At 36.6% G+C, this 12,455-nt stretch overlaps 1 protein-coding gene across 1 annotated transcript in view; it reads right to left on the reverse strand.

Annotated features, from left to right (window-relative positions):
• Positions 1-3,471: 3,471 nt before the first annotated feature.
• LOC106467896 (homeobox protein cut-like) overlaps positions 3,472-12,455 on the reverse strand; it is a gene marked incomplete at its 3' end in the record, with an annotated part of 13,342 nt that continues 4,358 nt past the window's right edge. The window contains exons 2-4 of the mRNA XM_013928281.1: positions 9,078-10,102; positions 4,347-4,614; positions 3,472-3,830 (exon numbers count right to left, since the gene is read on the reverse strand). Of these exons, the coding sequence (XP_013783735.1) occupies positions 3,472-3,830; positions 4,347-4,614; positions 9,078-10,102 (1,652 nt within the window). The remainder of the gene's footprint in view (positions 3,831-4,346; positions 4,615-9,077; positions 10,103-12,455) is intronic.

A 12,455-nucleotide genomic window follows, 5' to 3' on the forward strand; every position in this document is an offset into this window, starting at 1 on the left:
TGACGCAACACTACTAAATGGCTATTTATTGATTTTAATTATGGGCCAAAACAATTACATAGATGACTGTAAACAGTTTGGGGATTCAATTAGTCATACCTATATTGCTGTGACATATTCTACCCTTCAGCGAGGTTTTTTGGATTACTTGATGAAAATAATGCCAAGTTCAGTTTATTTTCTTAATTTGTTACAGGCTACATTCACTTTGACATGAGTTGTAGGCCTAAGCTCGAATGCAACATTCAAAAGAAAATTTCTTGCTAATGGTACACTCAACTTTCATACACACACACACAAAATTCCACAACTAATTCAATTGAGTAACTGGGTAAATGCACGTACTGACACCATTAACACTGTTATGAAATATTTATATAATACTTCACTGAATGCTCATTGAATTCTCACATACTGATTACTCGTATTTATAATTTATTCATGTTTCTCCAAATTCCATAAAATGTCTAGATTATTACATGATCATGAACTTTCTAGGCACTCTGAAACCAATTTTATGCATTTCTAGATATGGCATCATAATAATGATTATAAGCTCTATGTAGCAAACAACTAAATTATAACATTGAAAATATAACTTACAACACTGGATTGCAAAGTTCCTTGAAAATTTTCTAACACACAAATAAAACATTACATTACACTTTTAATTCCCTAGGTCTTTTGGGTGGTTTTCTTATTTGAGGACTTTGGTATGTAGATGGACTGATCTCTTGTTCTGTATCATCACTGGCTGTCTTGTTTCTGAGGGAGTTCTTCCTAAGTAAGTGGTCAAGTGAAACCACGGGTGGCTGTATCCTTGGGAGTGGTCTCAACAGGAATCCTGGGCTCCACAGCGAGTTGTCTTTCTGCTCAGACATTCTTCTCTGGAATTATTCAGTTAGCAATTTTCTCACAAACGTCAATTCCAAAGATGATCACAGTTTGTGTTTTGGATGCCCGTCATTCTGGAATCTATAAACCGCATAATTCATTCTTTTCAGTAAAACATATAGCCCTGCCCATTACCTGCTTAACCTTGGACTTCTGGTTCTGTGGCAAGGATTATACAGCCATATCATACCAATTTATTGACATTCAGTCTTATTGGCATTAATATCATAGTGACTTTTCATTTTATTGCTAATTAATTTAACTCTTTCTTGGGTAAAGTCATGTATGACATCTCTATTCTTTAGATGTATGAGAGCTCTTCAACCATCAATCCCTAAAGACATACTGGAGTGTTTGGTTCCACAACATCCCAGTCACTAGATATAGATATATTATTCATAACAACTAGGGTGAGTGTTTTGCTTCTTGGTGGTACCCTCCCTGATGTCACTGGAAGTTCAACCTGTGGTGTAGTAATTGCCATGTAGTACACAGTGGTTTCCTAGTCATAGACTGTGAAGTTATTTGAATGTTATTTAACCTCGCATCCATGTGAAGTCATATGCATTTTTCTTTGATGTTAATCACCCACATATTATGGGGTATAGAGAAGCTTCCTATAATTAGGGTAACTTCCAACTTTCCTCTTGCTGAAACTTTACGTCCATTTGCTGTTCTCATCAATCCTCCTCCTTTATTCATCTCAGGAGACAATTCTCTGCTTTTCATTAACAAACTGAATCAACCTATTGTAGTTGTAGAACTAGTGATCATCAATATACTGCCAGGTTTTCCTTATATAATGAATAGTTATCTAATTTGGGCAAAAATCTAATTAATTCCAATTTTCTTGATGTCTGGTTAGCTCTTTGTTGCTCCTTTGAATTGGTGGATTGTAGCTCATTTTTGAGGTATTGCCCACTTTGATGTATTAATAACTGTTGATTCCTCACAGTCTCAACTGTAATGACCATGTTTTCAACATCTATAACAGTTCCCTCTTTACTGACACCATCAGTAGTAGTTTTTAATCCCAACAAGCTTTAATTTCCAGCTCCTAGCAACATGTTCTTCCAAGTTACGCTTGAAACAGCTCTTATCTTGTGGTTTATTTCCTCCATTTTGTTTAACTAGTTGTCTGATTAATCATTTATGTTCTTACATACTATCACCAGAGGGAGTTGATATTTGAAGACTGGTTGATGTGATGATTCCATAACTTCTAGATGGTGCATTTAGTTGTTTATCTGTTAATTTAATAGATTCAAGTTTCATAATCAACTAAAGAGTTTCTTTTAGAGATGTACACTGAATTAATTCACTTCAGTCTAATTCACATATACCTGTCTGTTATGGCATCTATACACTGGACACATGCTAATAAATTCATTATTTCATGAGGAACATTTTGCTAAAGTAATTGGGTAAAATTTTCAAAATCTTCCACAAGTTTGGGTAAAGTTTCTTAACTCCGTACCTGGTTTTGGAACTTTGCTATAGATGCTTTTTCTGATGTGTCACTCCAAATCAGTTGGATAAGAAAGTTACCAATGTTTGATAGTTGTTAAGGATCTCAGCTGAAAGGGTACTTAATGTTGTTAAGCTGGTCCTTTTAAATGAGCAGCAAGATGGATAGTTTGTTGTCCACTCATTCACCTTGGAAATGATTTTAAACTGAGTGTAGTATGCCTCCCATGCTACTTTTCCATCATAGTTCAATGATTTCATAATTTGACATGTTGTTGAATTAACTAGTTAAATCCTGGAACTGGATTTGGTAGAGACATGGCTGGAGTAGTCCAGGAAAGTCCTGTAGTAAAAGATGATTTAGCAGTAGTGGTAATAGGTGTAGACCAAATAAGTTCTCCTATTCCATGTTTTGTAGTAAATTGTTTTCAATTGGATTTATTTTTGTTCTTAATTCTTCTTTAAATATTAAATCTCTTTTTTTAACTCCTCTCCTGTTTCATATCTCTTGATCTTTCATTTTCTACAAAGTTCATCTTGGTTTTGTTTTATTTTTCTGTAAATTTCTTTTGATCTTTTTTCATTTTCTTTCTTCTTGATCTTTTAATTCTTTTTATCTTTCTTTGTGGTTTTTCTTTTTTCACAGTTTCATCATTTTCAACAGATTTCCAATCTCACTTCTAACTCAGATTGGCATCTTGAAGTTTAGACAAAACTATTTTATTTTGTCTAAAATAACTCCACCTCTAACCTCAGTATTCTAACATATTCTATCCTTGGGTTGCTTCTTTTGGATTATCTGGTAAAAATAATGCCAAGTCCAGTTCATATCACGATAATGAATTAGTTTATTTCCTGTATAATGCTTACTACAGGCTGCATTCACTTTGACACAAGCCGTAGGCTAATATACTCTCCTTTCTCCAACTTCCATGAAATGTTTAGACTATTACATCATAATGAAATTTCCAAGTATTATAGGAGTATTTTTATTACGTTTCTAGATTTAACTTCATCATCATGATTAGATACTCCCTCTAACAAACAATGAAATTATAACATTGATAATACATACACCTTACAACAATATCTATCAAGAAAGTATTTTACCTTTTGTCCTATGTTGTGTGCCAGTAGTGTATCTTTTATTTTGGAGGTGATGCTCTGTGTATCTAAGTCAGTGGTCAAAGCAGCCATCTCATACACAGATGGCTCTAAAGTGGTCACTGATATAGGACTATGATGGGGTTTCTTGGAGCTCATTTGTCTTCTCTGAGTTGGGGAAACAGCACTGGTTGGGCTGCTAGGTGCTAGTGAGATGCTTGGTGAGGATTCTGCAGTGGAAGGGGTAGAAATCTGCAGGTCCATGGGCCGAGGAAACTTCAAATTTACAGCACTCTGATTTTTGTCAAACATACTGTGATGTGATGACACAGATTCTATAGGATGATGTGGCAGTTTGCTGAAAGCTATTAGCAGAATTATATATTTCATTGTAATTTAAAAAACATAAATAGGTTACACAGATTATATCAAATAACTTAGCTGTCTTACGAGTGTGGTGTCGTGCAAATTTGCTACAATATAAAATCTATAGAAGAAATTTATTCAAATGTTTAACATTGTACAAACTTTCTATGAAACGTACAATCATTCAGAGAACTTTAGATCTAATTAACTTAAAAAAAATTGTTTCATTACTTATGCTTCAGTAATTCTTATCTTATGAACAAAACAGAATTACCAACGTATGTTAATAATCAAGTTTAGAATAAAATTATGCATGATTAGTATCATTCTTTCTAACTCAGTATTGTACAAATTCTGCACTAATGCTATCAGAGGCAAATTGATCTTTTAATCTATGCTAAATTAATAAAATCACTTTGTCTAATCTTTTATTACATTTTATTTGCTTCATTAAAATAAAGCTTGATTGACTTGAATAAAAAATAGTAATAACCAAATCTCTTCAAACATCATACCAGGTAAGTTAACAGATCCGCCAAAGCCTCCTATTCGCATCAATTTCTCTGGAGGAAGTTTGTACTGGGAAGCCACTAGCTTATGAACTGCATTTTCATCCTCGAGGAATATTTTCATGCGAATAAAGGGTTCCCGTCCTTTCTGAGTTAGCATATGCCAAGGTTTAGGTCTTGCCAGAAGATCTGAGACAGATCCTTGTGAGAGACCCAGAATGTTCTCACCAAACAGTCGTTGACTTATGGAATATTGGCTTAGATGTTCTTTCACCTTATAATGTTTAAAATACATAATTAATTTAGAAAAACAAAATGTTCTCAACTGGTCTATAACTAGTTTTTTATTAAGGTATAAAACGAATGTAAAAAAAAAATTGTATCCAAATTCTAACTAATGGAACTTAATTATGTCTTTATGGGAACACACTTCGAAACTTAGATATAATAGCTTTGAATTCTTCAGAGTGAGTAGAAATGGTAATGCTTCTAAAACTGAATAAGTCATTTTGAAAATGTTATAATTTTTCTATACTGAAAATGTATTTCTGCTCATAAATAACTATTCCCGTTCAGTGCTGCCTTCTATATGCAAAAAATTTTTTACACGTGCCACAAGCACTCCATCTCCCCTCAATTGGAATTGACTGATTCCGATGTGTCTCTCATGCAAATCATCATGCGACAACCTTCCACCAATAAGAGTGCAACATACTTTCATGATGCATGACTCTCTCTATTCAATTCTACCAAACTGTCACTTCGAGTTTTGGCAAAAGGTGGAAGCACTGGTTCTCAATGGGGAGGAAGGGTGGGAAGTGTGAGAGGAGGTAAGTACCTATCGGAAATACATTTTCACTATAGGAAAATTATAACTTCCGATATGGTACATTGCCTCCTCTCGTATAAATAGCTAGAATCTCACATTGAATAGGTGGAGGGACTGGTGCGAGAGAAAGAAAGAAGCATCCAAAGGACACTCCCTAAAATGAGACAGTCAGATTCTAAAATCTGATGTGGGGGACCTCACCACTTTTGAAATAGGTGTAATCTTAGCTCATTGTAGAAAGATGTTACACATATGGGCAGAAAACAGAGGAGCACATCCAACTGGGAGAGAACTAAGGTCAGATAGTGATCCAAACCATACCATATTTATGAAACTATATCCCAGAAAATATAAAAGTGGGTAAAATGAAAAGGATGTGTCCTAGGTGTAGAGTGGATAAGGCACGATGGACCATACACAACAAGTCAACTACATCCATACTCATGCTGCTGGTTGGGCAGAGAAAAACCCTCGACCCAGAGACCAACAGTGGAAAATGTTCCATTTACATTTAAAAACTTTCATGGAGGAAGGGTGAGTGGAACGAGCCAGAAAACAAGCTACCCATCGAGACAAGCCAGATCTCCTCACCAAGGACTGGATAAAAACCGAGCATGAAGATGGAGGACAGGAACGGCTGGATGAAACACCAGTGACCGAGGTTGATGAAGAAAGGATAGAGTCAGAGAAAGAGGTAATGAAGAAGTAAGTAGGAGCTAAAGAAGCCATGGAAACAATGGCTGAGTCAGCCCGTAATGAGCAATCAGAAGGACTTCATATGGAGAGGCATGGATGATCAAAATCACCCAGTGAAGAAGTCGAATGGGAGGATAGACATTTAGGTATTTGTTGGTCCAGTCCTGGCTGAAAGCATCAAGAGCAAAAGGATGAGGAACTGGAGACCAAAAAAGAGGCAATTTGTGGTTTAGAGAGTGCCAAAAGCATCGATATAAGGAGTACCCCACTGAAAGCAAAGCCAGTGGAAAACAAGAGGATTGAGAGACCAATCTGTTAGACATACTTTGCCTGTACAGAAAAACCGATCCACGACAAGATTGAAAGCACCCAGAACATGAAACACAATGATATGGATATCTAGTTTGTGAGTACAAAAAAGAAGATCCAATGTATGAATACAGAGGGATCAAGAACCAGTGCCACCTTAGTGATTGAGATAAGCAGCCACTGTAGAATTGTCAGAATGGATCATTACCAGATTATTTCTGGCCAGATGGAGAAAATGAACCAAAGCACAACATGCAGCAAGAAGGTCCAGGATTTTGATATAACAAGATCTCTTGGCCACAGATCAATACCTCAAAGCTTCCTTTTGATCAACACATGCTCCCCATCCCTGAAGGGAAGCATTCATGAAAATGTGTAAATCTGGACAAGGAGGAGGAAGCAGGACACTCACCAATGTGTGATTTTGTCCAACCATCAATGCAGAGCATCGACAAGGGTAGCAGGAAGGGTAATAAGAGCCAGATTCCACTGGTTGTGAAGAGACCAGTGAACAGTCTGCATATGATCCTGATCTAAAGGGACAATAGAAGGAGCAGTAAGAGCATGGAGAACTGGAAGCTCCATCAAATGAAGTTGAAGAGTATAAGGTTGGGCCCAACTAAGATGGGTGTTGAAAAAATACCAAAATGAACAAGATATTGGGTAGGTTGCAGGAATGACTTCTCCAACTTAATTAACCAGCCCACTAAAGCCGCCTCCAGGAGTAGCTGATGAGTGTGAGGGGTGGACTACTGTTCAGAATGACCTAACAGTACCCAGTCATCCATATAATGATGTAAAAGACAACCCAAGAGCATATAAGTGACGAGCAAATTCTCTGACACCCAACAAAAATATACGGGGCCAAAGAATGCCCAAAGGGCAGTGCATGAAACTGATAAAACACCCTGATGTGAACAAATTGAAGATAGGATCGTGACTGACGAGATAAGCATTTGCGACATCCATCTTAGTCATCTATAAACCTGAAGAAAAAGCCCACCTGAGAGTGAGAAATGGCTACACGGTAAAATGGGGCAAATTGAGAAATTGATTGAGGCAGGAAAAATCTATTACAGGCCACCAGTCTCTGATTTTCTTGTGGACAACAAACAGCCTGGAATAAAAGCCTGGAGAAAGATGATAAACAGGTTCGATAACTTGTTGAGACAGAAGGTCTTGTACTGCCTCTGACAGATGCTGACTGGTGGTAGGATTCTAAGGCATGGGAAAGGAAATGGGTACCTGAAACAAAGAGGGGGAGAAGAAAATGTCGAACAAGTCCATCTGATAAAACCCAAAGAACCTATAGATCTGTGGTAAAAGGTCACCAAATGGGAACAGTTTGTACAATTGAGCTCCCATCAGACTGGAACCCACTGGGTAGTCACTGGTACCGTTGGCGACGTGGCCATCTACATCAAATAATACGACGAGATGAGGAACACCTGGATGGAGGAACAGGTAAAGGCTGAGAATGACTAGGACGGGAAACAAAATAAGGGACTGTATTGGCTCCAACTGTGACAAATGTGCTACCAAAGAGGATATTATAGAATTTTGTTGCACAGACTCCACATGTGATTTCAAAGTATCAGGTACATGATTGAAAACATACCACCTAAGAAAAGGGGCCTTACATAAATCTCTAAGATAAGAGGCTGGCAGAAGATTTCAACAACAGAGAAACCACGTGCGTAAAGCAAGAACTGAAGAGGACAAATGAGCCAACATGGAGGTAATAAAGGAGAGGCTTTCCCTCTGAAAACCCTCAGAATCTCTGTAGATCATCTCGAAAAGGAGGTGGGTAGTAGAAAAATACCGTTGAAGGGAAGTAAGAGTAAGACTAAGGCATAAAAACTGGGCATGGGTTAAATGCACAGGAAAATCAGGGGCTGCCCCCACACAGGTAAAATTGATCTATAGGCCATGAAGGGCGATGCATGCTGGCACTCTCAACCAATTGTGAAGCAAATTGCTCAGCATGAACCAGAATATCCGGGAAGGGTGGGAAAATCAAATACTGAGATGAAGAGATATCATGCAACAAAAAGGACGGGGATCATAGAAATTTGGGGAAATGGATAAAAGATCACCTGAGAAATCATGTCTAAAAATGTGGTATTAGGCCTAGCTGATTCTGCTGGTGGGGCAGAAGAAGGCATGGCAAAATCTGGTATTGGAAAAAGACTATCAAAATCTTTATTGGCCCAAACAGGTTTGGCTTCTTCAGGAGGAAGTGGGGCAAGTTCAGGAGAAGAAGGTTGACCAATATAACAATCAATCTCACGTGGATGATCGCAGATAAATCTAATGACAGGTCTCCCCCACCTGCAGCCTGTGAAATAGTGCTAGTAGAAGGTATGATACTCGAAGTGGTAACATGAAACTCAGAATACATTGTAGAAATATATACGAAACAAAAGTGTTTGATGTAAAAAATGCAAATGTGAAAAAAAAACGAAATTAAAGTAAAAGACTTCTTCAATGTAAAGAAAAAAATTAATGAAGAAATCCCACTTCGGAAATTAAATGATTAAGGTCACGACAAAAACGTCTGAACATGAGTACTGCCAATTGAGAAGTGATAATTCAGTAAAATTGAATAAAGGGAGTCACGTGCATCATGAGAATAGGTCCCACTTTTTTTGGTGGAGGGTTGTCGCATGATGCTTTACATGAGAGATGCATTAAAATCAGCCACTTCCAACTGAGGGGAGATGGAAGGCTTGTGGCATGCGTAAAAATTTTTTTTTCGCATATAGAGAACAACACTGAACGAGAATAGCTATTTATGTTAGCAGAGGTAATGTACCGTATTGGAAATCTTTTTTATCAAATAGTATACGTAAATGAGTATTGTGATATTTTTCAGCAAGTAAGTATACATAAACTAGACTCACATTTTTTACAATTTCCTCAGTGTTTAGGTTGTTGTATTGATCAAACTGCTGCTGAGTTATAGGTGGAAGAATTGCCTTTGTGGGTTTTTGAGGGTTATTGGAGATACTTGTTAGGGATGACTGAGACAGCAGTGAGTTTGTTATGGACTGCATCTGTTGTAATGGTGATGCTGAAGTGCTAAGATCTTCATCAGAATTGGGCATTTCAGCATATGACATTATGGATGTTGGAGGAAGGGGAATGAGATTAGAGTTATGTTGATGTGAACTTGCTGCTTTGACAAGACTGCTTACAGCCTCTGTCTTTGGTCGTACTAAAGAAAAAGCACTTCCATGATGGCATGTGCTATCTGTTTCTGAACTGCATCCACTCCTTTGTTCATTTCTTTTATTCTGAGATTGCACGGTGGCATCAATAGGCATTTCCTGTCGTGGGTGTGTATTTGCTATGCTGTTTGGATGGCTGAATGTTGTACATGCAGTTTCATTTGTTAAAGCTGGAGCTGGAGTGAAATGGCTGAGATCTGATGCACCTAAAGGAAAAACTTGGGACAGGCATGACAGCTCTTGGTGATAGATGTTAAGAGCATGTCTTATTTCTTCTTGGGTACGTTCATATTGGTTTTGGGACAAACAGAAACCTTCTTCTACCCTTTGTCCCATAAGTTTTGCAAGTTCCTCTTGATAGATTCTTGAAACCATCTCTTTTGGTATGTCATCATTATCATATTTTCTAGATCGCCGATAATTATTGGCTTGGTATTGATCTCTACAATCATTATTACTATTTAGTGACCCATCATTCCCACCACCTCCTTCAATGCCACCCCCTTCTCTTTCTTCCTCTGATCTAGGAGTATTTCCATTCTGTGAGCAATAACCTGTATTCCCATTATGCAGTGGACTCTTTTTGTTTTTGCTGTTAGAATTAAGAATGGCATGTTGAGCCTCATTTAAAATTTGTGTTATACGTTCTTCTGCTACAGGATCTTCTTGCTTACTTGATGGAAGTCCAGAGTCTTTACCTAAGATACACCAAGTAGAATTAGAACACAGTGACAAAAAAAATACACCAAATAATGTAAGAAAAAGTTTGAAATAACTTGAAAATACTAATTGTTTATGATTTTTTTGTCACATTGTGTAAAGTATGCTTGAACATCATTACCTCTCTTTACATCTATTACATTCTGCCACCTAGTGGCTCAGTAGTAAGCCTTTGTGTCAACAACACTAAAAACTGGGTTTTGATACCCATGGTTGGCAGAGCACAGATAGCCATTGTATAGCTTTGTGCTTAGTAACCAACCAACCAACCAACTATTACATTCTAAAAGCTGTATGTTATAATTTTACAAATTAATGTTAAGATCTAATGTTTAACTTTCTAGAATTTGGTTAATACCAAATTATTATATCAGAAATTTATTTGACTAATATCAGTTGCCTGTGTCATTATTCACTTTGTCGTAACTTTAGTGACTTTTTGATAAAAGTTGGAAAAAAACATGTACATTTTCCCAAAAAGTATGATAAAGGAAGAATATTTTAAGTGAAAACAAAAAAGTACATGGTAATGTTGAACATTTTTTTTTGTGAAATCAGAAACACAGTATACAGTTTCCTTATCTCTGCAGCCTCCTACCACATTCTCCTTACAACTACCTCTTTTACACCCTTTATTTAATTGACACATAAGGCAATAAACATATATGGTATTATTAAAACTGTAACAATATAAACATATTTATTGTAAAGCAGTAATCCTTTACTTCATAATTAATTAATACAAGTATATTAAACGTTTTAGTCTAGTCTTTTAATTTTCATTTCTTGTTTATAGTTTCACTCAGTTCATGTTTTTCTTTCTACTTTTCTCAGTTGGATTCTGACTGTTGTAAGGTTTCATAGAGCCTTGTCTTATTTCTCCTTTGCTACTGATATCTTAGAAAGAGCAACTTCATCATCATGAAATATTGCCTTTTTTAAAGGAGACTCTAGATTACTGCCTCCTTTGTCCAAGAGTGATCTAGGAATGTCTATCTCACTTTGTGGCTCTTTTTCCTTATTTCTACTAAACTACTTTCTTTGCTGTGCAGTAATTGTTTTTCTTTCTTCATTTCCTTTTGTTAGTTTTTCTCCTCTTCCCTCAGGTTTTCAGTGTGAATTTTTTTCCCTTGCCTATCTAGCCTTTTTGGTTTCCTATTCAATCTGTCATTTGCACTCTGCATGAGCTGTCCTGTAAGCTTTCAGCATCTCTTTAGTGATTGGAACTTTGCATGGAGTCACTGTAATGTCTCACAGTTCTGACAATATTGATAGACTGTTCTGATAAACCTGGTTTCTATCTTGTTACCATCTGATTGTTGCTGGAAAACACACTTTCAACATTGCACTGCCATGCAGTACTGTTCTTATAAGCTTGAAATATTTAGCTTAACCACAACACTTTCCTCCTTAGGATCATCTCTCCAGCACTAATCTAATTTTCTCGTTTCTGATTCTTCCTCACTAGTCATATGAACAGTTTCTAAATACCTCTTTTTCAGGTATACCCATTAACTAATAAATATGACACTCGTCTGCAAGAATCTATTCAGCTTTCATGACACATGGAAACTTCTTAGCGTTGTGAACAAGTACAGCAGCTGTTTCTTTTATATTACATGATGAAGACAGCTAAGATCTTGGACAGTCTAAAGACAGCTAAAGTCTTGAACAGTCTAAAGAAGACTAAGGTCTTGAACAATCTAAAGACAGCGAAGGTCTTGAACAGTCTAAAGACAGCTAAGGTCTTGAACAGTCTCTTCTTAAATGGAATATAACTTAATAAATACCCAGTAACTTTCTGGAAGAATAAATGAAGATCGGGCAAGAACAGTTTCTGTTGTTGTTTTGTGAGAGACAACAATAAACTGTAGATACCATATTGAAATACCAATTGAAATTTTATTATCAGTTAGTTAGGCATTTCTATTTTCTCCATTTACGTTTTTGCAGATCTTTTCCCTCTCCTTTACCAACTACATCTGACAAAACAAAGCATGAGAATTACATCAGCTCCAACAATGAATTCTAAAAACTATGTGAAGATTGGTCTTTCTAAATGGAAAAGTTCATCTGAGCTCAAGATAAAGCAGACTAAAATATCTTTTCTATTTTTTATATTACAAATACATGCTAACATACTGTTACGTCACCGTTCGTTAATTAATTTTCCGTAAATAATTCGTTCCAACGAAACTTTACCGATACAAGTCCTTTCTTAAATAAAGCTGGTTTATTCTTTCCGAATACAACTTTACCGATACACTTAATCTCAACAATCGCTCTATAACAAACGCTAGAACGTCTCACGTGCTCGTGCTCGACAATACT

The sequence above is a fragment of the Limulus polyphemus genome, unplaced genomic scaffold (genome assembly GCF_000517525.1).
Source record: "Limulus polyphemus unplaced genomic scaffold, Limulus_polyphemus-2.1.2 Scaffold2785, whole genome shotgun sequence".
Classification (NCBI taxonomy): domain Eukaryota; kingdom Metazoa; phylum Arthropoda; class Merostomata; order Xiphosura; family Limulidae; genus Limulus; species Limulus polyphemus.